This window comes from Mustela nigripes, chromosome 1 (assembly GCF_022355385.1).
Source record: "Mustela nigripes isolate SB6536 chromosome 1, MUSNIG.SB6536, whole genome shotgun sequence".
NCBI lineage: Eukaryota > Metazoa > Chordata > Mammalia > Carnivora > Mustelidae > Mustela > Mustela nigripes.
Genome location: NC_081557.1, coordinates 49388367 through 49415015, shown reverse-complemented (window position 1 = coordinate 49415015; position 26649 = coordinate 49388367). Strand labels below are relative to the sequence as shown.

Genomic DNA, 26649 nt, shown 5'->3' with positions numbered 1-26649 from the left:
CAGCAAATAGTTTCCAAGCACATACTGTGTGCCTGACTTTGTGTTAGGTAGTAGGAATGAAACTCTGACAAGACTAATCTCTTTCATGGGCTTGGCAGGAGTTGGGAGTGTGATATAATTATGTTTGAGTGTGATAAATACTATAGAAGCTTCCCAATGAAGGTAGCATCTAATAGAGCCCTGAAAAGAAGAGTAGGAATGATCCAGATTAAGATAGGGTAGATTAGGGAGAACCACTGAATGATGGAGAAGGGTGGTGTTTCAGGCACGGAGAACAACATGTGGAAAGATTCAGGGGCAAGACAGTATGGCATGTTCAGGGGAATGCAAAGAAGATAAAATCTGCTGTATTATAAAGCCTGAGGGCAGGAAAAAGCTATTTTGAAATTACAGCCATTTTAGATATCACATCTGGATTGTGAAATAGCATGATGCCATTGAAAGGACTGTACTTGGGATCTGAAGATCCAGATTTTAGTCCCTGGCTTTCCACTGGCTATCTATGGGATCTTGAACAAATTATTTAACTTCTCTGATTCTGTTTATCTGCAAAATGGTAACTGTTAACTCTTGCACCATCATTTTAAGCTATAAAACTGCTACACTATAAAAGTTTTTTTTTCTCTCTCAAAGATTTTATTTATTTATTTGGGGACAGAGATCACAAGTAGGCAGAGAGGCAGGCAGAGAGAGAGAGGAAGGGAAGAAGGCTCACTGCGGAGCAGAGAGGATGTGGGGCTCCATCCCAGGACCCCCGGATCATGACCTGAGCCAAAGGCAGAGGCTTTAACCCACTGAGCCGCCCAGGCGTCCCTGAAAGCTTTTTTTAATCCTTGCTCTGTTTTAAATGCTTTGTGTCAATATAGTACTTTTATTACGGTAATTCTTATATACAACTGTTTCCCCAGTTGTATATAAGAGCTGTTAAAAGAACAGCTCTTTTAAGAGCAGAGAATGACGCAAGGTGAGTCCCAAGTACTTGTGAGATTTAATGAATAATTGGATTCTATATTAAGGGAAATTCCCTGTGAAATTTGTTTGCTTTTAAAAAAGAAACCCTTGAGAAGAAATTTTATATTATTTGTAAGCATTTGACTTGAGAGACAATTTTGTTGTGTTTTTGATTAGCAAAAAAGCCATTTTCTGAAAGCTATTTCAAATGGGCTGAATGCTCTAGTGGTTAGAATGTGTCATTTTGCAGATGAGCATATCATTTACAGGCAGGCACAAGAGGTGGTTATTGAGGTTTTGCATGAAACGATCTTTTTGTTAACTGTGGAAACCTTTTTGATATTGAGATCCTGTTGGCAGATCCTAGAAATCAGAGTTCTCCTCCATTTCACCTTTAAATTGAAACATTTTCTGAGATGAGATGATATATACAGAGCTGTAAAATATGGAAATCTGATGTGCAGTTTGATTACATTTGGCAGACAGTATAAAGAAGTAGACAGCTGCTATTAAAAACTGGCCTTCCTTGTGTACCATCATAGTGATAGAATTAAGGAAAAAAACCCACTAAAACTGAGTTTTCTTAAATTTGTTAGGTAAGAATTCAATAAAAGGTTTCTTTTTATTTACCCATTAATTCATTCATCTTGACTAGTCAACAAATACTTAGCACTCTGCTTTATACCAGGACCTTTCCTAGAAATTTAGTAGTGAATAAAACAGATATGGTCCTTTGACCTCATGGTGCTTCAGATGTAGCAGGAAGAAAAGAATTGGGCAAGCAAATTACAGCTGGAGTGAGTATTTATAATAGAGAAGTCCAGAGAGCTCTGGGATCATAAAATGCCCTGTAGCCATGTCTAACCAAGTTTACTGAGATTCTTCATAGGAACTGTGTAGACAGTTGAGAAATGGGTCCGGAATGATAATATCCCTGCCATGTTTTCCCTCAGATTCTATGCTCCAACCTTTCAGAACTGCTCAGCATTCTCTGTGCCTTGCTTTTTCATGACATAGCCTCATGAATGCCTTTTCCTTTCCCTTCTCCTTCTGTAGACTTCCTGTCATCCTTCAAAATAGATCAAATAACACATTCTTTAGAAATCTTCAGTATCTCTCCCCCAATTAAATAGGATGAGGTTTGGCTATGACATTCTGAAATAACAGTGGTTTGGAAAATCAGGGTTTTATTTTCTCATATAAAAGAGCTACAGAGGTAGGTAGTCCAGGCCTAACCTGGTTGTTCCATGAAATCATCAAGGATCTGGGGCCTTTCTACCATCTTAGATTTGAGACTTCCATTCACAAGGTTACTTCATGTGAAAGAAAGCTGATGAGTTCCAATCATCATGTCCTAATTCTATTAGCAATAATTGTGCCTCAGATAAACCTCATTGGCTGAGATGCTGCCACTGTGCAAAGCTATCATGTCCTAATTCTAGATAGCAAGAAGGAAAGGGGAGTAACAGGGCATCTCTGCCAGATAACACTGTTCCTTTTAAGTAGCCTTTAACAGACGTCCTACAAAATATTTCAGTGATATCTTACTGAGCAGGACTAATCACATAACCACACTTTATACAAGATGGGCTGGGAATTAGAATCCTTTAACTGAGTGTTTTGCCACCTAGTGGTAGTCATACTCTTCCTTCCTCTACCACCACCCTTTAGTTAATTGTTCTTTAAATTTTCAGCACTCAGTATAATAACAGTACTATATTGCTGTTGTCAATTTCCATGTCTCTTTCTTTCTCTTATAAATACCACAGGGGTAGAAATTGTGTCCTTTTATCTTTGAATTTGTAATACTTTGCACAAAGCCTGGCACAGGAGGAATCTTCATGTATATAAAATGAAGGTTTTGAACTAAATGACAACTTTTAGTTTATAAAAGATCTGTAATTATTTCTTGAATTACCAGTTCATATTTTTAAAGTTTTACTGAAGTATAATTTACATATGATAAATTTCACCCTTAAATTAAGTCTGCAAATTCAATGTGTTTTAGTAAATTACAGAGTTGTGCAACTATCACCAAAATCCAGGTAAAGACCATTTTTATTACCACAAGGAGATCTCTTGCTTCCATGTGCTATCAGTCCCCATTCCTACTCCAACTCCCAGGTGACCAAATATTTACTGTCTGCCTCTGTAATTTTGCTTTTTCTGAACATTTCATATAAATAGACTCATACAGTATATGGTCTTTTGCTCTTGCTGCCTTTACTTGGCATAGTATTTTCAAGGTTAATTCATGTTGTGATATGTATCATTGGTTTGTTCCTTTTTATTGCTGATATTGTTGAAATTTTTATTAAATTTTATAAGTTACTTTGTTTTGCATTTAAATATATCTTATTACAAATTATTGTATTTATTATAATATACATGCAGTCTACTTCAGATTCAAGCTTAAATTAATTTCAGTAAGATACAGAAAGTTTGGGGCGCTTTGGGTGGCTCAGTCATTGTGTCTGCCTTTGGCTCGGGTCATGATCGCAGGGTCCTGGGATCGAGGCTGCATCAGGCTCCCTGCTGGGCGAGGAGTCTGCTTCTCCCTCTCCCACTCCCCTTGCTTGTATTCCCTTTCTCGCTGTCTCTCTTTGTCAAATAAATAAATGAAGTCTTAAAAAAAAAAAATACAGAAAGTTTGTTCCAATTAACTCCATTCCCCCTTTCCTGTACTTGGGCTCGTTTTTTTTTAAGATTTTACTTATTAATTTGGAGAGGGAGAGAGAAGGGGTAGGGGGAGAGAGAGAGGGAGAGGGAATCTAGGGCAGACTCCATACTGAGCATGGACCAGACATGGGACTCTGTCCCACAACCCTAAGATCATGGCATGAGCCAAAACCATAAGTTGGACACTTAGCCGACTGAGTCATCCAGGCATCCCTGGACTCTTGTTTTTATATATATTAAATGTTTATGTATTATAGGACCAACAATATGGTTTTAGAGTTATTTTATATAGCTGTCTTTTAAAACTATTAAGAGAAAAATATTTATACTTTTATATTCACCTACATAATCACCTTTATTGGTGCTCTTTATTTCTTCATGAGGATTTGAATTACTCTCTGGTACCATTTCCTTTCAACCTGATAGCTTTAAGTATTTCCCTCCCCCACCCCAGTATTTCATTAGTATTTTTTGAAAGGTGGGTATTACCACTGAAATATCTCAGTCATTACTGATGTGAGAATGCCTTTATTTTTGCCTTCAGTTTTGAATGATAACTTTGCTGAGGTTATAAATTTTTTTAATGAGGATATTTTATTTTTATTTCTATTTATTTATTTTTTTAGTAAAGTTTACACACAGTGTTATATTCGTTTTAAGTGTACAGCTTAGTGATGTGTTAAGTTTATACATTATGCTGTGTTTAAAGTATAGCTACCGTCTGTCCAGTTACATTGCTATAACTTACTCATTCCATAACTGGAGGCCTGTATCTCCCTCTGCTCTTCACTTTTGTCCCAACCCCCCCCCCCCTCTGGCAACCGATCAGTTTGTTCTCTGAATTTATAGTTCTGATTCTGCTTTTTGTTTATTCATTTTTTATAGATTCCATTTATGAATGGAATTAAATGGTATTTGTCTCTCTCATTCTTACTTATTTCACTTAGCATAATACCCTCCAGGTGCATCCTTGTTGTCTCAAATGGTGTGATGTCATCTTTTATTATGGCTGTTAAATGTTCCATTGTTTATATTCCATTGTTTATATGTATATATATTTTCCTTGTGCATTTGTCTCTTGAAGGACACTTAGGTTGCTTCCATGTCTTGGCTATTGTAAATAATGCTGCAGTAAGCATAGGGGTGCATGTGTCTTTTTGAGTTTGTGTACTCATTTTTTCTGGGTAAATACCCAGTAGTGGAATTATTGGATCAGGTGGTATTTCTGGTTTAATTTTTTGAGGAACCTCCAATACTGTTTTTCATGGAGGCTGTACCAATTTACATTTCCACCAGCAGTGCACAGGGCTTCCTTTTCCTCCATGTTCTTACTTTGTTGTTTCTTATCTTCTTGATTTTAGTTATTCTAACAGGCATGAGATAATATCTCATTGTGTTTTTGATTCACATTTCCCTGATAATGAGTGATATTGAGCATCTTTTCATGTCTGTTGGTCATCTGTATGTCTTCTTCGGAAAAATGTCTGTTGAGCCCCTCTGCCCTTTTTAAAATCAGTTTTTGTGGTGGTGATGGTGGTTTTTGGGGGTTGTTTTTGCTTTGATGTTGAGTTATGTAAGTTCTTTATATATTTTGGATATCAGCCCCTTATCAGATATATTATTTGCAAGTATCTTCTTCCATTCAGTAGGTTGTCTTTTTGTTTTGTTGATGACTGCCTTCACTGTGCAAAAGCTTTTTATTTTGATGTAGTCCCAGTATTTTTGCTTTTGTTTCCTTTGCCTTAGGAGACACATCTAGAAAAATATAGCTATGGCTGATGTTAGAGAAATTGTTGCCTTTGTTCTCTTCTAGGATTTTTATGGTTTCAGGTCTCATGCTTAGGTCTTTATTCCATTTTGAGTTTATTTTTGTGTATAGTATAAGAAAATGGTTGAGTTTCATTCTTTTACATGTAGCTGTCCAGTTTTCCCAGCAGCATTTTTTAAAAAAATTTTATTTATTTATTTGACAGAGAGGCAGTAGGCAGACAGGCAGACAGAGAGAGAGAGCGGAAGGGAAGCAGGCTCCCCACCAAGCAGAGAGCCTGATGTGGGGCTCAATCCCAAGAACCTGGGATCATGACCTGAGCCAAAAGCAGAGGCTTTAATCCCCTGAGCCACCCAAGCGCCCCACCTAGCAGCATTTATTGAAATGACTTTCTCCCATTGTGTATTCTGGTCTCCTTTGTCATAGATTAATTGACCTTATAAATGTGGGTTTATTTCTGGGGTCTCTATTCTGTTCCATTGCTCTGTGTGTCTGTTTTTCGTGCTAATACCATACTGTTTTGATTACTAAAGCTTTGTATATGTCTTGAAATCTGGAATTGTGATACCTCCAGCTTTGTTCTTTCTTGGGATTGCTTTGGCTGTGCAGGGTCTTCTGTCATTCCACAGGGATTATAAATCTTGGTTAAGATGTTTGCTTTTTTTCTTTCGGCACATTTTATATATCATTCCTCTGCCTCTAGCTTCCCATTATTTCTGATGAGAAGTGAGCTGTTAATCCTGTTGTTCCCTTTTATCTGATAAATTGTTTTCTCTTGCTACTTTCAGAAACTTCTGTTTGTTTTTCTTCAGTTTTTACTATGATGTGTACAGGTATGGATGTTTTTTGTTTAGCCAATTTGAGGTTCATTATTTAGATATGTAGTTTAATGTTTGTTTTTAAAATCAAATTTGGGAAGCATTTGGTCATTATATCCTCAAATATTTTTTCTGCTCATATTTTTCTTTCCTCTTTCTGGAACTCCCATTACTTGTCTGTTGGTTTGAGTTTCCTACAGGTTACTCTATTTCCTTTTTGTTTTTCAGATTGCATAATCTATATTGATCTGTCTTTGAGTTGGATGATTTTTTTTCCTTCTGCCAGCTCAGATTTGTTATTGAGTCCCCCTTGAATATTTCATTTCAGAATACAATTTCCATTTTTAAAAAATAATTTCTGTATATTGATATTCTCTATTTGAATTATCATCATTCTTCCATTTAATTCTTTAAATATGGTTTCCTTTGGTTCTTTTTCACACTATTTATAATACCCATTTCAAAATATTTCTCTGCTGATCCCAACATCTGGGTCCCCTTGAGTTAGTATTCATAATCATCTTTTTTTTTTCCCCTTGGTAAATGGGCACTCTTCACTGTTTCTTTGGATGATTCATGATTTTTTTGTTTGTTGAAAACTACATGTTGTATTTATTTTTAATTTATTTATTTTTAGTAACATATAATGTATTATCTGTTTCAGGCATACAGGTCTGTAATTCATCAGTCTTACATGATTCACAGCACTCACCAAAGCACATACCCTCCTCAATGTCCATGGTCCAGCCACCCCACCCCTTCTACCGCCCTCCCCTCCAGCAACCTTCATTTTGTTTCCTGAGATCAAGTTTCTTATGGTTTGTCTCCCTCTCCGGTTTCATCTTGTTTCATTTTTCCTTCCCTTCCTCTGTGGTCCTCTTTCTAGTTTCTCAAATTCGATGTGTCAATTAGATCATATGATAATTGTCTTCTTCTGACTTACTTCCCTTAGCATAATAACCTCTAGTTCTGCCCACGTTGTTGCAAATGGCAAGATTTCAAATTTTTGTTGACTGCATAATATTCGTGTGTGTGTGTGTGTGTGTGTGTGTGTACACCACATCTTCATTATCCATTCATCTGTTCACGGACGTCTAGGCTCTTTCCATAGTTTGGCTGTTGTGGACGTTGCTGCTATAAACATTGGGGTGCACGTGCCCCTTTTGATCACTACATTTGTATCTTTGAGGTAAACACCCAGTAGTGCAATTGCTGGGTTGTAGGGTAGCTCTATTTTCAACTTTTTGAGGAACCTCCACTCTGTTTTCCAGAGTAGCGGCACCAGCTTGCATTCCTACCAGCAGTCCAGGAGGATTCCCCTTTCTCTGTATCCTCTCCAACATCTGTCATTTCCTGACTTGTCAATTTAAGCCATTCTGACTGGCATGAGGTGGTATATCTCACTGTGGTTTTGACTTTTTCCCTGATGCCAAATGATGTTGAGCATTTTTTCTTGTGTCTGTTGGTCATTTGGATGTCGTCTTTGCTGAAATGTCTTTTGATGTCTTCTGCCCATTTCTCGATTATTTGTTCTTTGGGTGTTGAGTTTGATAAGTTCTTTATAGATTTTGGATACTAGCCCATTATCTGATAAGTCATTTGCAAATATCTTCTCCCTTTCTGTCAGCTGTCTTTTGGTTTTGTTGACAGTCTCCTTTGCTGTGCAAAAGCTTTTGATCTTGATGAAGTCCCAATAGTTCATTTTTGCCCTTACTTCCCTTGCTTTGGGGAGTATTTCTAGGAAGAAGTAGCTGTGGCTGAGGTCAAAGAGGTTACTGCCTGTGTTCTCCTCAAAGATTTTGATGGATTCCTGTCTCACATTGATGTCTTTCATTCATTTTGAGTCTATCTTTGTGTGTGTTGTAAGGAAGTGGTCCAGTTTCATTCTTCTGCATGTGGCTATCCAGTTTTCCCAACACCATTTGTTGAAGAGACTGTCTTTATTCCACTGGACATTCTTTCCTTCTTTGTCAAAGATTAGTTGACCATAGAGTTGAGGGTCCATCTGATCTCTCTATTCTGTTCCATTGATCTATGTGTCTGTTTTTGTGCCAGTATCATACTGGCTTGATGATGACAGCTTTGTAATAGAGCTTGAAGTCTAGAATTGTGATGCCACCAACTTTGGTTTTATTTTTCAGTATTTCTCTGGCTATTCGGAGTCTTCTGATTCCATACAAATTTTAGGATTATATGTTCCATTTCTTTGAAAAAAATTGATGGTATTTTGATAGGGATTGCATTAAATGTATAGATTGCTTTAGGCAGCATAGACCTTTTTACAATACTTGTTCTTCCAGTCCTTGAGCATGGAATGTTTTCCCATTTCTTTGTGTCTTCCTCAATTTCTTTCATAAGTACTTTATAGTTTTCTGAGTACAGATTGTTTACCTCTTTGGTTAGGTTTATTCCTAGGTATCTTATGGGTTTGGGTGCAGTTGTAAATGGGATTAATTCCTTAATTTATTCTGATATGCAACTGATTTCTGTGCATTGATTTTATATCCCTACACTATACTGAATTCCTGTATGAGTTCTAGTATTTTTGGAGTGGAGTCTTTTGGGTTTTCCACATGAAGTATCATATCTGCAAAGACTGCGAGTTGGACTTTTTCTTTGTTGATTTGGTTGTCTTTTCTGTCTTTTTGTTGTCTGATTGCTGAGGCTAGGACTCCTAGTACTGTGTTGAGTAGTAGTGGTGATAGTGAACATCCCTGCCATGTTACTGACCTTCGGGAAAAAAGCTCTCAGGTTTTCCCCATTGAGAATGATGTTTGCTGTGGGTTTTTCATAGATGGCTTTGATGATATTGATGTATGTACCCTCTATCCCTATACTGTGAAGAGTTTTGATCAAGAGAGGATGCTTTGGGGGCGCCTGGGTGGCTCAGTTAAGCATCTGCCTTTGCCTCCGGTAACAATCCCAGGGTTCTGGGATCGAGCCCCACGTCGGGCTCTCTGCTCAGCAGGGAGCCTGCTTCCCCCTCCCTCTCTGCCTGCCTCTCTGCTACTTGTGCACTTTCTCTTTGTCAAATAAATAAATAAAATCTTAAAAAAAAAAAAAGGATGCTTTGTACTTTGTCAAATGCTTTTTCAGCATCTATTGAGAGTATCATATGGTTCTTATTCTTTCTTTTATTAATGTATTTTATCACATTGATTAATTTGTGGGTGTTGAACCAACCTTGCAACCCAGAGATAAATCCTACTTGGTTGTGGTGAATAATCTTTTAAAGTACTGTTGGATCCTCTTGGCTAGTTTTTTGGTGAGAATCTTTGCATTCAGGTTCATCAGGGTTATTGGTCAGTAATTCTCCTTTTTGATGGGGTCTTTGTCTGGATTTGGGATTGAGATAATGCTGGCCTTATAAAATGAGTTTGGAAGTTTTCCATCTATTTCTATTTCTTGGAATGGTTTCAGAAGAATAGGTATTAATTCTTCTTTAATGTTTGATAGAAATTCTTCCAACAACTAAGCCACCTAGTTGCCCCTGGTAGGATGCTCTTTAGCCTCCATGTATTTCAGTTGTTTCCAACTTTCCTCTTGTGATTGTGCACGAGTTTCAAAGCATTGTGGTCTGAAAATATGCAGGGAATGATCCCAGTCTTTTGATACCAGTTGAGACCTGATTTGTGACCCAGGATGTGATCTATTCTGGAAAATGTTTCATGTGTACTAGAGAAGAATGCATATTCTGTTGCTTTGGAATGGAGTGTTCTGAATATATCTGTGAAGTTCATCTGGTCCAGTGTGTCATAAAAATCCCTTATTTCCTTGTTGATCTTTTGCTTAGATGATCTGTCCATTTCAGTGAGGGGAGTGTTAAAGTTCAATGTGTTTGTTTGATTTTATTATTAATTGACTTATATAATTGGGTGCTCCCATGTTAGGGACATAAATATTTACAGTTGTTAGATCTTCTTGTTGGACAGACCCTTTCAGTATGATATAGTGTCCTTCCTAATCTCTTATTGTAGTCTTTGGCTTAAAATCTCATTTGTCTGATATAAGGATCCCCACTCCACTTTTCTTTTGATGTCCATTAGCATGGTAAATTATTTTCCACACCCTCTGTTTAAATCTTGAGGTGTCTTGGGGTGCCTGGGGGGTTCAGTGGGTTAAGCCTCTGCCTTCGGCTCAGGTCATGATCCCAGGGTCCTGGGATTGAGGCCCACATCAGGCTCTCTGCTCAGCAGGGAGCCTGCTTCTCCCTCTCTATTGGCCTGGCTTCTCCCTACTTCTGCCTACTTATGATTTCTCTCTCTGTCAAATAAATAAATAAATAAATAATCTTAAAAAAAAAAATCTTGAGGTGTCTTTGGGTCTAAAATGAGTCTCTTGCAGACAGCATATTGATGGATCTTGTTTTTTTATCCAATCTCATACTTTTTGTCTTTTGATTGGGGGCATTTAGCCCATTTACATTCAGGGTAACTATTGAAAGATATGAATTTAGTGCCATTGTATTTACTGTAAGGTGACTGTTACTGTATACTGTCTCTGTTCCTGTGTGGTCTGTGTTACTTTTAGGCTCTCTCTTTGCTTAGAGGACCCCTTTCAGTATTTCTCATAGGTCTGGTTTGGTGATCACAAATCCTTTTAGTTTTTGTTTGTCCTGGAAGCTTTTTATCTCTCTGTATATTTTCAATGACAGTTTAGCTGGATATAGTATTCTTGGCTGCATACTTTTCTTGTTTAGTGCCCTGAATATGTCATGCCACTCCATTCTGGCCTGCCAGGTCTCTGTGGATACGTCTGCTGCCAGTCTAATGTTTCTACCGTTGTAAGCTACAGACTTCTTCCCCTGAGCTGCTTTCAGGATTTTCTGTTTGTCTCTGGGAATTGTAAGTTTTACTGTTAGATGTTGGGGTGTTAACCTATTTTTATTGATTTTTGAGGGGGTTCTCTGTGCCTCCTGGATTCTGATGACCATTCCCTTCTCCAAATTAGGGAAGTTTTCTACTTTAATTTGCTGCAGTATACCTTCTCCCCCACTCTCTCTTCCTTCTTCTTCTTCTGGGATCCCAGATATTCTAATATTGTTTTGTCTTATGGTATCACTGATTTCTCAAATTCTCCTTTCACGATCCAGTAGTTTATCTCTCTTTTTCTCAGCTTCTTTATTCTCTTTTTTTCTTAAGATTTTATTTATTTATTTGACATAGAGAGAGAGATCACAAGTAGGTTGAGAGGTAGGCGGGGGGGGGGGGGGGGGGAGCAGGGGAGCAGTCTCCCTGCTGAGTGGAGAGCCTGATGTGGGTTTTGATCCCAGGACCCTGAGATCATAACCTGAGCTGAAGGCAGAGGCTTAACCCACTGAGCCACTCAGGCACCCCATCAGCTTCTTCAGCTTCTTTATTCTCCATCATTTGGTCTTCTGTATCTCTAATTCTTTCTTGTGCCTCATTTATCCTAGCAGTTAGTCTCCATTTTTTATTGCACCTTATTAATAGCCTTTTTAATTTCAACTTAAATTTTATTTCTCCAGAAAGGGATTTTCCAGAAAATATCTTTTATGTTTTTTTCCAAGCCCAGCTAGTATCTTTATAATCATCAATCTGAATTCTAGTTCTGACAACTTAGTAATGTCCACATTAATTAGGTCCCTGGCAGTTGGTAATGCTTCTTGTTCTTTTTTTTTGAGGTGAGTTTTTCTGTTTTGTCATTTTGTCCAGAGAACAGATGAATGAGAGAACAAAATGCTAAAAAGTTAATAACAACCCCAGAAAAATGTACACTAAAGAATTCAGAAGAGACCTGATACCAGGGGGAAAAGAAAGGAACAAAGAAACAAAAAAGAATATGATCAGGCTGGTGAATAGAACAGAACCACTCACTAGATTCTGGGTGTATTTTGGTCTGTTAGAAGAAACTGCCTCCTAAAATTTTAAAAAAGAGAAACACACACACACACACACACACACATACACAAATAAGGGTGAATACAATGAAGGGATGGAATATGACTGTAAAAATGAACATTAAGAAAGATTTTTTTAAATGAATTGATAAAATAAGAAGTTGGTTGAAAAAAGGAAGAAGAAAAATTTTAAAAAGAGAGATAACCTGATTAGACTGGTGAATAGAACAAAGCCATATGCTAGATTTAGAATATATTTTGGTGTTTTAGAAGAAACTGCATCCCAAAATTTTAAAGGAAGAAAAACATATCTATATACCAAAAATAAGGTTAAATACAATAAAGGGATAGAAAATGGCTGTAAAAATGAAAATTAAAAATGTTTAAAAAGGAATTGATAAGTTGATTGGGAAAGGAATGAAGAAAAATTTAAAAAATAGCAAAGTAGAAGAAAAAAGTAAAAATTAACTTGAAAGACTAAAGAATCATAGGGAAAAAACCATGAATTCTATGTGCTGTATTCCCCTAGTGCTGGAGTTTTGTAGTTCTCATTGATCAGTAAACTTTGTCTTGGCTGGATGTTTTTGTTGATCTTCTGGGGCAAGGGCTTGTTGCAGTGATTCTCAAATGTCTTTGTCCAGGCAGAATTGAACCACTCTTGTCAGGGGCCAGGCTAAGTAATCTGCTCAGGTTTGCTCTTGGTAGCTTTCTTTGCCTGAAAGCTTTCTTTACAGCTTTGGAGGACTAGAATGAAAATGGTGGCCTCCCAGTCTCTAGCCTGGAGATGCTGAGAGCTGGGGGCCCCACTACTCAGTTCACCTTCAGAGAGAAGCCGTCAATCACTCCCGTCTCCCTGGTCTCCATCCACACTCTGTGCTCAACCAGCCTGTGACTGTTTCTTTTTTCTTTTCTTTTCTTTTTTTTTTTTTTTTAAAGATTTTATTTATTTATTTGACAGAGATCACAAGTAGGCAGAGAGGCAGGCGGGGCGTTGGGGCGGGGCAGGCTCCCTGCTGAGCAGAGAGCCCGATGCAGGGCTCGATCCCAGGACCCTGAGATCATGACCTGAGCTGAAGGCAGAGGCTTAATCTGCTGAGCCACCCAGGTGCCCCTGACTGAGTGTTTCTATCTCTGGCACACAACCCTGTTTGGAGTCTTCAAACCCAGCAGATTCCTGTGGTGCGCTCCCATGCTGCTCCTCCGGGGGAGGAAGGGGAGTCTCCCTGGGTCTGCTGCTCGAAAAGCAGTGGCCCAGATCATGGTTTATGGGAACCCCAAGCTGAGATCCCACTCCTTGGCTCACTCTTTGCAGCTGGCTTCCCTGCTCTGATACCTGGGAGCTCTGTCACGCTCAGGGACCCTCAGTCTTTCTGTGACGCCAAGGGTCTTAGGACCATACTGTCCCAGAGAGGGTTCCCACCGCCCACCCCTACCGCTGCTTATCCACTGGAGTGACATCCCTTAGCTGAGCGGACTTCTAAAAGTTCTGATTTTGTGCTCTGCTGCTTTATCACTTGCTTGTAGCTGGCTGATGGTGGCTCCCTCCCCACTGTGATCTAGCTTCCCAAATATCCCCTAGGATTCACTTCTCCACACATCCTACCTTCCACAGAGTGGTCGGGTTTTCTGTTCCTAGAGTTGTTGCTATTCTTTTCTTCAATCTCCTATTGAGTTCGTAGGTGTTCAGAATGGTTTGATAACTATTTAGCTGAATTCCTGGGACCAGATGAAATTTAGGTCTCCTGTTTCTCTGCCATCTTGCTAGCACCAATCAAAACTACATGTTTTAGATAATATATTGTGGCAACTCTTAATTCAGATTCTTCTGCCATGGAGGTTGGATATTGTTGCTGGGTGATTTTGTTTATTTAGACTATTCTATAGTGTCTGTCTTTTTGCAGTGTGTGACTACTGATGTCTTTAAAAAAAAAAAAACACCATGAATACTTAATGATTTAAACATGAAAGTAGCTTTTTCTGGTCATATTTTTAAAATATTGTTTTAATATTTAAAGCTGGCTTCTTAAAAGTCACCCCTGGGTCAGCATAGATTAGTGGTCAATGATTGGCTTAAACCCTGGGCCAGGGAATCTACCCTTTGCTAATTAATTCATCTGTTTATCATTTGGAGAATGCATTCAGGCTTCAGTCAATTTACAGTTCTGCTCCAACTTTTACTTTCAGTGTGTTCAAGGCCTTACATTCACATAGAGTCAGTAGATAGCTAGGACCCCCTCCAGTTTCTCCTTAGCAATAGTGAAGTCTTACCACGAGGGATCGCGTAGTCAGTCTAGGGATCGCGTAGTCAGTCTTATCAAGACTCACTATGGCTTTTTGTTACCTTGTATTCCCTTGTAAATTTGTCATTCGTCTGCTCTGTTAACCTGCTCTGACTAGTATTCTGACCTTAGTCTAGCTACAGTGGTAGCTTTCCTGGATTGTTTACTATTGTTCCCCAGATTGTCCCTCTATTGTTTTTGACAGTGATGCTGGGCGATCTCCAGAGCTGATTTCTATGCTCAGCTTCAGATTAAATCAGCCCATTCTGGCGCCAGTCGTCCTCTTGGCCTGACTGGACCTGCTCTGATGGAATTACTCCCAGGGAGCTAGGGGTTGGGACATAGGGGCAGCCCTAGGATAAAATGCTACAGATTCTCCCTGTTCTTAGTATGGTTCGGTAATTTTTATTTTTCTTTTCTTTTCTTTATTTTTTTAAAGTAAGCTCCATGCCCAGTGTGGAGCCCATTGTGGGCCTTGAACTAATCACCGTGAGATCAAGACCTGAGCTGAGATCATGAGTCACATGTTTAACCAGCTGAACCACCTAGGCGCCCTGGTTCAGTAATTTTTCTCAGACATTTCTCAATTTGATGTATGCCTTTGGTTAATTTTCAGAGGCGCAAATTGGTTGGTTTTGACCATTTTGTACAGTTTTATTGTTGCTTTTTGGGGAGAGGGTTTGCTAAGCAGTTTAAGCATTCCAGAGCTTTAGGAATTCCCCAGATAGACTCTAATCTCCTTTGGGCAGACACCATCTTTCTCTTTTTTGTAGTATCCATCCAATGTGAATTAAACCTTTGAGCTTTCATTTCTTGATCTTAGCCAAAAGGCTGAGAAGCGATGAGCTTTCATTTCTCTATCTGTCAAATGAAATTAATAATCCTTGAGTTGCTTACCTCAAAGGAACAAGTGAAATAGTGGTTAAAAATTTTGTAAGGTATAAACACTTTGTAAGATTCTTTGAAAAATTTAAAGTAGTTCGCAAGCCACAGCACAATTCCTATTTCAAAGAACTCATCCTGAATACATGGGCTTTTTTTCCCTGGTCATTTTATGCTCATGGGTTTTGCTTTTGGTTTGAAAGAAATAGTTCATGTGTTTTTGGTGGGCAGCAGCAGGCCACTTACAGAACAGTCTGGGAATGAAAGCTAGTTCCACCAGGATGAGAGTTTTTAGGACCTCTGTCTGTTTTCTCTTTCACATGTTGTTCCACTGCCTGGCTTACCACTTCTGGTTCTGCAGTTAGAGAGGTGAGCTATCAATGGAGGCTTCTGTGGACATCAGATTTAAATACTGGAGAAATGTGAAGCCAGGTAGTTCACTGGGATATGCCAAGAAGTGCCAAACACTTTGAAGCTTTTTTCGAAGTTGTTTTTTTGGAGAAGCATGAAGGATGGTTCATCATGCATTCAACTACTATGTATTCAGTGTCCATTATGTGTGAAGTAATGTTCTGGGTACTGTGGATACAAGACAAAGGGAATCCTTGTTCTCGTGGAACAGATGGGGGAGAGAATAAATAAACCAGAAAATATATCAGGTAGTGTTAGGTATCAGTAAGAAAGGTAAAGTAGGATGAGGGGACATGGAATAACAGAACTGTTTTAGGTAGGGTGGTTAAGTTAATAAGGAATTCATTTCAAATAAGGTGAGATTTGAGCAGAGACTTGAATGAAGTGAGGGAATATGCCATTTGGATATCTGAGGGAAGGGTATTCTGGGTGTAGAGAAGAGCAAATGCAAAGATCCTGAGATGTAAGCTTGCATGGTATGTTCAGGAAACAAGGAGGTCATTGCGATTCAAGTGGAGAAAGCTAAGAGATAGTGGTAGGAGTTGCAGTCAGAGATGTGGGCATGTGAGGTCAGGTCATATAAGGCATTGTAGAGTTTTACAAAGACTTTGGGTGGTTGCTGGCACAATAATTGTAGGTTTGCTGTGGTTCAGCCCCAGGAAGCAACTCCATACTTGGCTCAGGAGAGATAGCTAGGCAGGATGTGCACAGAGGGCACTTTCCTTATTTAAGAAGTGAAATTACATTGGATGGGTAGTATATGGCAGCTGAGATTGTAGAAGTCAGGCAGATAGTACTTTTATTCTCTTGTAACTGACCATGTGTGCCCAGCAGGGACTCAGCTGATAGATATTAACTGCCTCCATGGTGGGATCTATCAGGGTTCAAGCATAGCACAAGGGACTCTGAGTTAAAGGAAAGGGTTCAGAGCCTGCCATTCCAGAGGAAAATCTAGTGCTGGGTTTGGGAAACTGGGAAATTCAACTATCTCAGTGGAAATAGCTTGGACATTGGGATTAGACAGACCTGGCTATGAAACTGACTTTTTCAATTCTTAGTAATGAGACTTTGGGTAGTTCACTTTATTTCTCTGGACTTGTTTATTTAACTATAAATACAGTGAAAATAATACCTGTTTTGCAAGATCACTGTGACCTTTTAAGACTTATAGGGATTTGATAAGGTAGGTCCCTACCATAGTACCTGTCCCATGGTGGATGTTCAATAAATAGTAGCTGTAATAGAGGTAATATTTATAATAGTGGTAATGGTTACCCCTACAGAATGCTCAGTGTGTATCAACCATTGTAAAGAGAATTCTTAGGTATCTCAAATTTAAGTCCAAATTCAAATTTCTGTTTTTTACTCCAAACATGCTCCTTTCATAGTTCTTATCCCAGTAAGTAGCATTTTTATTTTTATTTTTTTAAAGATTTTATTTATTTATTTGACAGACAGAGATTACAAGGAGGCAGAGAAGGTGGCAGAGAGAGAGAGGAGGAAGCAGGCTCCCCGCTGAGCAGAGAGCCTGATGCGGGGCTCGATCCCAGGACCCGGGGATCATGACCTGAGCTGAAGGCAGAGGCTTTAACCCACTGAGCCACCCAGGCGCCCCTAGTAGCATTTTTATTATTCTAGTTTCTCAAGTTAGCTTTGGAGTCATTTTTAATGTCCTTCTTTTTATACTCATATTCAATCCATTAGTAATTTTTGTCAGCCTAAATCTTCAGAATATATCCAAAATAGGACTCCTTCCCACCCCACTACACCACTGCTGCCACCCTATTTGAAGCCACCATTATCTTTCATCTGGATTATTTCAAACAGCATCCTAACTGATCTCCCTTCTTCTCAAACTCTTGCCTTCCTGCCATCTCAGCTCAACAGTCAAAGTAATCTTAAAATGAAGTCAAATCATGTCCCTTTTTTGCTCAAAATACTCTAGTGGCTTCTTATCTCATTTCCGGTAAAAAACAAAGTCCTTATTCTGGCCTGCAAAGCTTGGCATGACTAGACCCTCATTACCTTTCTGGTCTCACTGTCTACTCTTTTCTCTGTTTCACTGCTTTCCAGCTAAACTGGCCTTGGCTTCCATGCTGTTTCTCATACATGGCTCCACTTCAGGGCATTTGCATTTGCTGTTTCCTCTACTTGGACAGTTTCCTCTCAGTTGTATGGTTTGCTCCTTCAACTTATTCATTGCTTAGATGTCACTGAATGACATTTTCCCTAGCTATTTTAAAAATTGCACTCTCTCCCCTTAGCGCATTCTGTCCACCGCCCTCAGTAGATTTCTCTATTGCATTTACCAGTATCTGATATACTGTATATTTTGCTTTTTAGAAAATTTTGTCTCCTTCACCCACAACTCAAATGCAGGTAGGAATATTGTTCTTGTTCACTGCTGTTCCTCTATCAGGCTTATGTGGGACAAATCGTATTGGGGAAGGAGAGTCGTAGGCAATGTCTTCAGACTGTTTGGGCTTCAGAATCTCCTTGGGAACATAGATTCCCGAGCCCCATCCCAGAGAGAGCATAGAGAATATTGTATACCTTGTGAAGGAGTTTGGATTTTATTCCCAAAGCTTTTGAAGAGGGTAACTCATACAACCTGTGCTTTAATAAAGAATATCAGGATGGTAGACTGGATGAAATTTTGGAAAAAGAACCTCTTGGGACTGTTGTAGTAGTTTAGACAAGAGATTTTAAAACTTAAAACAGAGACAATAGCAATGAGAAAGGGAGTTGCTGATTGATCACAGCTCAGTCAATCACAGCTGATTGATCAGGTGTGAAAGAGTGGGAGGAATTTAGGATTTTATATATATACTAAAATATATATATTTATATATAAATATATATTATAATAATTATATAGGAAAAATATATATCAATATATCAATATATTAATATTATGTATAAATGTTATATATAGATACTAAATATATAAATATATTTAATTGTATATAATTAAATATATATATAATCCTAAAATATGAAAGCCTAAGCGCGCGCGCGAGCACACACACACACACACATACACACATATGTTTTTCTCTTAGGTGCTAGGTGGATGGATTGTCAGTAACTTTGAGACAGGCAATACAGGATGGAAGAATGGGTCTGGGAAAATATGGCGAGTTTAGTTTTGAGTATAGTGGATTTGGAGAAATGTTCAGGAACTAGAGTGTGTGGGTATGGATATGTGGTCGAGTGTTATAATAATTATTGTGAGAAAGATGTGGATTTGGAAGTTACTAGGTTTTATGTATCATGAACTAATCTAGGCAACTGCTAATTGATCTTTTATCTCTATTGGTTTGCCTGTTCTGAAAATTTCATATAAGTGGAATTACATAATATGCAGTCTTTTGTGACTGACTTTTTTCACTTAATATGTTTTCAAGGTTCATTCATATTGTATATCATATATCACACCTTTCTTTTTATTGCCAAATATTTTGTTGTATCAGTGTACCGTACTCTGTTTATCCAGTCACCAGTTGAACATTTGTTTCCCTCTTTTGACTATTATGAATAATGCTGCTATGAACATTCATGTGGACATAACATTTTCATTTCTCTCTAGTATATGCCTAGGAGTGGAATTGTTGGATGTTATGGTAACTCTATGTTTAACAATTTGAGGAACTGTCAGATTTTTTCTAAAGGGGTGTATCATTTTACATTTCCACCAGCATTATATGAGGGTTCATTCTCCACATTCTTGCCAGCACTACTTGTTATCTTTTTGATTGTAGCCATCTAGTGAAGTATCTGATTTGGTTTTTTTTTTTTAAGATTTTATTTATTTATTTGACAGACAGAGATCACAAGTAGGCAGAGAGGCAGGCAGAGAGAGAGAAAGAGAGAGAGGGAAGCAGGCTTCCTGCGGAGCAGAGAGCCCGATGCGGGGCTCGATCCCAGGACCCTGAGATCATGACCCGAGCCGAAGGCAGCAGCCCAAACCACTGAGCCACCCAGGCGCCCCTCTGATTTGGTTTTGATTTGCATCTTTTCATATGCTTATTGGCCACTTATATAACTTTTTTTTTTTTTTAAAGATCTTATTTATTTATTTGACAGAGAGAGAACACAAGTAGGCAAGAGGCAGGCAGAGAGAGGGGGAAGCAAGGCTCTGTGCTGAGCAGAGAGCCCCATGTGGGGCTCCATCCCAGGACTCCAGGATCAAGACCGGAGCCGAAGGCAGAGGCTTAACCCCCTGAGCCATTCAGGCTCCCCTATATCCCCTATATAACTTTTTTGAAGAAATGTGTGTTCAGATCCTTTGCCCATTTTTAAATTGGATTAGTGGCCTTTTTATTATTGAGTTAAGAATTCTTTATTTTGGGGCACCTGGCCCAGGGTCCTGGGATCAAGCCCCACATTGGGCTCTCTGCTCTGCAGGGAGCCTGCTTCCTCCTCTTTCTCTCTCTGCCTGCCTCTCTGCCTACTTGTGATCTCTCTCTGTCAAATAAAATCTTAAAAAAAAAAAAAAAAAGAATTCCTTATGTATTTTATTTTATTTATTTATTTATTTATTTTTTAAAAGATTTTATTTATTTATTTGACAGAGAGAAATCACAAGTAGATGGAGAGGCAGGCAGAGAGAGAGAGAGAGAGAGAGGGAAGCAGGCTCCCTGCTGAGCAGAGAGCCCGATGCGGGACTCGATCCCAGGACCCTGAGATCATGACCTGAGCCGAAGGCAGCGGCTTAACCCACTGAGCCACCCAGGCGCCCTCCTTATGTATTTTAAATACGAATCCCCTATCCTATACATTTGACCCTTGAACAGCGCAGGTTTGAACTGTGTGTGTCCACTTACACACAAATTTTTTACAGTACAGTGCTGTAAATGTATTTTCTTTGCCTGATTTTATTAATAACATTTTCTTTTTCTAGCTTGCTTTGTCATAAGAATACAATATGTAATAAATATATAAAATATGTGTTAATTGAATGTTACAGTGAGGTACAGTCAACAGAAGGTTATTGGTAGTTAGGTTTTTGGGGAGTCAAAAGTTATATGAAATTTTGGACTGCAGAGGAGTTGGGACAGAACCCCTGCATTGTTACAGGGCCAGCTGTTAATGATTTGCAAATTTTTCTCATTCTGTGGCCTTTCACTTTCTTAATGTTGTCCTTAAAAGCAGAGTTTTTAGTTTTGATGAATCCAGTGTATCTATTTTTTTTTCCTTTGGTTGTTTGTGCTATTGGTATCATGTTTAAGAAGCCATTGCCAAATCCAAGGTTACTCTTGGGTCCCCCAAAAATTGGGTACCCCAATAATGGGTCTGTGATTAAAGGAGTGAGACTGATACAAATCGAAGGTCAAGCAAAGCTTTATTTCACGCCAAGCATCAGGAATCAGACCGACTGTCAAACAGACCAGTGGGGGCCGTCCCTATAGAGAGGATGACCCCTCCCTGCTTTCCAGACTAACTTTTATAGAGCAAAGGCCATGTGGTTGGGCCTGGCCACACACATTGGCCTGGTCAGTGAGATTGTAACACACACAGGAAACTCCACAGTGATGCTAGGTGACCAACTGAATTACAGTTTACCCTAGTAGACATTTGATTTCACCTATCACACCTTGGTTAGGATTGGCACCAAAAGGCTCCCAAAGGGCGGGGGCCCATACTCCTTGGTAGCTAGGAGACAATATGCGCCCCCACTGATTGAATACCTCTACCTGGCCTGACCCACCCTTGTACTTGGACTTTGTTACCTGGGACTGGGTTCCCAGACTTGCTTTTATTTTTTTTTTAATTAATTAATTTATTTTTAAAGATTTTATTTATTTATTTGAGAGAGAGACAGTGAGAGAGAGCATGAGTGAGGAGAAGGTCAGAGGGAGAAGCAGACTCCCCATGGAGCTGAGAGCCCGATGTGGGACTCGATCCCAGGACTCCGGGATCATGACCTGAGCCGAAGGCAGTCGTCCAACCAACTGAGCCACCCAGGCGTCCCCAGACTTGCTTTTAAATAAGTTCCCCTTGGGGGGGGGGTAAATTTAAGTTTTACAACAAAATGGCAGTTCAACCAGGGTGGGGCTGCTCTGGCTGAATAGGCCCTTACAGTTACAAAGGTTTATGCCTGTATTCTCTTCTTTCCTGTATGAGTTTTATATTTTCAGCTCTTTCATTTAGGTCTTTGATACATTTGGGATACTAGTCTTGACCCTGCCTTTACTTGCTTTGTGACCTTGGACTCTTCATTTGCCTTTTCTCAGCCTCACTTTTTTCATCTGTAACGTGAAAGTTGATATATGTGTGTATTTATAGAACAACAGAAAACAGGCTGGGAATCAGTGGGAGGGTATTGACTACAAAGATGAGAGAATTTTTGGCGGTGGTGAAAATGCTTTATATCTTACTCATGGGGGAGTTCTTATATGACTATACATTTTTCAGAGCTCACAGAATTGTATATCCGAAAGGGATAAGTTTCACTATATGTAAATTATACATCAATAAATCTGTTTTTAAAAAAGAAAAAAAATCTTACAACAACTCTACTGTAATATTCTTTTCCATTTTGAAGCTAGAGGAAACTGAAGCTCAGAAAGGTCAGTGGACTTGCCTGTGGTCCCACATTTGATCCAGGATTTGAACCTAAATCTGCCTGATCGTAGAGTTTGTGATCTTCTTACTCATTTTTAGTCTGTCCCTGAAACTGTTAACAGTGTGTGGATTCTCTTCTGAAAGGTTGACCTTCCCTTGAAGCCAGGAACCCTTTCTTCCTGTGAGCAGCTTCCCAGACGGGGCTGTCACATTGTTAATCTAAGTTTTGAACCCCTGGCAGATCTCACTTCTGTCAATCATGAGTTGGGCTTGGAATCGATGCTGTTGTGGAGTGCTGCCCAGGCATGATCTCCTTTTGAGGCTTTGGCCCTCATTTTGGAGCAGCAGGAGACCCATTCCAAAGCTGATGCATTTCTTTGGTTATAAAAAGCAATTTCATACCTTGCCCAATCAGCAGCACAAGGTACTTTCAGTAGGAGAGTGACCAGATGTTTATAGAGCTAGTTGTACTGCTTAGCACTTCAATAGCCTTGCTTACCCCAGCTTATTTAGCAGAGAACTAGCTGGGCAGAAGAAAGATCCCAGCCACCAAAAGCATACAAGTAGTCTTCTGTGTTGTTGTTGTCACATTACCACGGTCATCATTTACTCCTGCATGCCACCCAACAGTGTGCAATGTATTTTTGACATTCTGACATCTCTTAATTCTCCCAGTACCTTTCGGAGAGTGCTTATATTTAGAGAGAGTGTGTTACTTGGCTGTATTCTTGGATGACTGTGGCTGCCAGGGTATTTTCTCCTTAAGATGTGCTGAAATATATTATCTCCTGTAACTTTCATCCTCCACTTTTTCTGGCTTCAGTTTGTCAACTGGTGGTAGTTTAGTTGATTGCCTTGGGGTGATTTGTGGGGGCTGCCCATTGGGTACATTTCAGGAAGTTCTAGCCTTTGAAATTGGCGACATTTCCCTTTTTGCCTGTTTGACTGCCCTACCTTCATCTCCTTGGGAATCTATTTTTACTCTACCTTTCCTTCCAGAACCCTGGTGAGACTTAATTAATTGCAGAGCAATTGTCATCAAGCCAGCTGTTCACTGCCTATCTTGACATTTGACTTGTTTCCTATCCTGAGGTGCTACAAGAGAAGTTAATGACCTAAAAAATTGCCCATCCATCATGTGAGCCTAGTTAGGAGGGAATTGTTTGATTTTTATGAAGTGTAAATAATGTATTTGTAGAGACAAGTTTTTTAAATGTGTTGTCCTATATATCAGAAATGGTTCCCTAAACAAGATGGGACAAATTGGCTGGCTAATAGAGTTTAATGACAGATTTTTCCATTAATCAGAATGGAGAATGTGCTTCATTAAGGTAATTAACAGAGCACTTGTGCAGGTGATACTTATTGCACACAAATATCCAAGTTTATTTCTTTCCATTGGATAAATTTTGAAAGAGATCTTGGCTGTGTTTCCTTGTTTGCATTAAAAAGATCATTGGCGATAAACTTCTGTTTTTTCCAAATCTGCTGGTAACTGGTATCTTGTCCGCTGCAGGTGCAAAGGATTGGTAAGACACTTGCTTCTCTTCCTAATAGTGTGTGTGCTCATTGTTTGGCTCTTGGGTTCCCCTGGTGAGCAGTAGAAGTTCATCTTTTCCTAGCTCCTGGACTAGCATCCTTAGAATTAGGAAGTACCTCAGAGAGTCTAATTGGTTTTACAACAGGACATTGGACTTCGGTGAGGCGAAGTGACTTGGCCAATGCCACACAGTATACTAGTAGCAAAGTCATCTGTGGGATAGTGGGTCTGATTCTGAACTGAAAGGCAAAAGGCCTGTGTTGGCATTAGGCGAGTTGTAGCTCCTCTCCGTATGTTCATCTGTATAGTGAGCAAAGTGTATAGCATAGGGCCAAGTACAAATAAACGGCTTTTTGTTTAGTCTTCTTTCTGCTGTACCATGTGTTCTCTGTGAGTATAAACTGAAGATTATAGAGGGGAAGCTGATGTCCGGGAAAATAAGCAGTCAGTAATCATTGCTATTTTCTTTGTTTCTCTGAAGGTTTCTCAGTCTTCCGCAATGAACCCAGTGTATAGCCCCGTGCAGCCTGGGGCTCCTTACGGCAACCCTAAGAACATGGCCTACACAGGTGAGTGGTGTGAGAATTATTCTCGTTTGGAAAAATGGTGGTTAAGGACATTACAGGTAACTTGCTGAATGACTTTTGGTGTATTTTACCAGAGCCTGTAAAAGCTCTAATAAAGCTTGGCAACTTATAGAAGATAGAAGAGATATGTCTGGGGTCCAGACATCATTGAACTGTCAACTAGGGGAAAGGAAGGGAGGTAACATTTATGTATTGAGTACCTACAATAGGCCTGGCCCTGTGATTACTTTCACGTATGTTTAATTTTAATCTTAAAGCAGTCCTTCATGGTACAGCTTCTTATCACCACTTCACAGTTGAGAAAGCCATAGTCATAGTAAGAGACCATGAAACAAAACCAAAAATAGATATTTGAACCCAGGTCTGCTGATTCTGAAGACTGATCCTTTTCCTAAACTGTATACCAAGCTCTTTCCTACTTTTCTTTGTGTGTGTTGTCCCTCTGTCTGAAGTGCCGTTTTCCCCTTCAGCTTCACCTTATTCTTTAAGAACTCAGCTCTGAACTTAGACAGCATCCTTTCAGGAAGGATTCTCTCCCTTACTTGGTCCTGGGAAAAATTTTTTAACCTTCCAGAGCCTTGGTGCTCCCATTATAAAATGAAGCCAGTAGTATTATCTTCCCTCCCTTCCTCCCTTCCTTCCTCCTTCCATCACTCTATCCTTCCATTCTTCCTTCCTCCCTCCCTCCCTCTCTTTCTTTCATTCTTTCTCATTCTAAGTTTTTTTTTTAATTGAAGTCTAGTTGACATATAATATTACTTTAGTTTCAGGTGTAAAACATACTGATTCAACAAGTCTGTATGTTGTGCGACATACAGTGTACCTACCATCTGTTACCATATAACACTATTATAATATCACTGACTATCCCTCTGCTGTCCCTTTTATTCATTTTATATCTGGAAGCCTGTGTCTCCCACTCCTTCTGTCCTATTTTGCATCCCCCACCAGACTCCCCTCTGGCAATCATCAGTTGGTCTCTGTATGTACAGGTCTGTTTCTGCTTTTTGTTTATTCATTTCTTTTATTTTTTTTTAGATTCCATATAAAGTGAAAGCATGCGCTATTTATCCTTCTCTGCCTGACTTATTTCACTTACTGTAATATTCTCTGTGTCCATCCGTGTTGTAGCAAATGATAAGATCTTATTCTTTTTTTTTTTTTTAAGATTTTATATTTTTATTTATTTGACACAGAGATATCACAAGTAGGCAGAGAGATGGGGAGGCAGGCTCCCTGCTGAGCAGAGAGCCCGATGTGGGGCTTGATCCCAGGACCCTGAGATCATGACCTGAGCCAAAGGCAGAGGCTTAACCCACTGAGCCACCCAAGCACCCCACTTTTGTTTTTTAAGTGTTTATTTACTTATGTGACAGAGAGACACACAGCAAGAGAGGGAACACAAAGAGGAGGGGGAGTGGGAAAGGGAGAAGCAGGCTTCCCGCCGAGCAGGGAGCCCGATGCAGGGCTCGATCCCAATCATGACCTGAGCCGAAGGCAGCTGCTTAATGACTGAGCCACCCAGGCACCCCAGTCTTACTCCTTTTAATGACAAGAAATATTCCATTTATACACTCACACACACCCCTCTTTTTTATCCATTCATCTGCCAGTGGACATTTGGGTTTCTTCTATAATTTGGCTATTGCAAAAAATGCTGCAGCAAACATAGGGGTGCATATATCTTGTCAAATTGGTGTTTTTATTTTCTTTGGGTAAACACACAGTAGTGGAATTACTGGATCATATGGTATTTTTATTTTTAATTTTTTGAGTAATCTCCATACTGTTTTCCACAGTGTCTACCAATTTACATTCTCATTAACAGTGCACAAGGGATCCTTTTTCTCTACATCCTTACCCACACTTGTTGTTTCTTGTTTTTCTTACTTTAGCAGGAAGTGATAATTCATTATGGTTTTGATTTGTATTTCCCTGATGTTGAGTGATGTTGAGCATCTTTCCATGTGTGTGTTTGCTGTTTTTATGTCTTTGGAAAAAATGTCTATTCAGATCTTCTGCCTATTTTTAATTGGATTATATGATTTTTTGGGTGTTGTTTAAGTTCTGTATATATTTTAGACAGATCCCCTGCCCATTTTTAATCGAATTATTTGGATTTTTGGTGTTGTCTAAGTTCTTTATATATTTTGGAGATATATATGTATATATATCATATATATATATATATATATATATATATTGCATATATATATTATTGGATGTATCATTTGCAGATATCTTCTCCCATTTGGTAGATTGCCTTTCCTTTTGTTGATGGTTTCCTTCACTGTGCAAAAACTTTTT

The 26649-nt window shown here is 39.1% G+C and overlaps 1 protein-coding gene across 3 annotated transcripts in view; it reads left to right on the top strand.

The window, feature by feature from the left end:
* Nucleotides 1–26649, top strand: part of FAM168A (family with sequence similarity 168 member A) — a 199050-nt gene that overhangs the window by 106247 nt on the left and 66154 nt on the right. For all 3 annotated transcript variants that reach the window (XM_059410311.1, XM_059410329.1, XM_059410320.1), the window contains exon 2: nucleotides 24237–24324. In XM_059410311.1, coding sequence (XP_059266294.1) covers nucleotides 24255–24324 — 70 coding nt within the window. In that variant the 5' untranslated portion in view covers nucleotides 24237–24254. The remainder of the gene's footprint in view (nucleotides 1–24236; nucleotides 24325–26649) is intronic.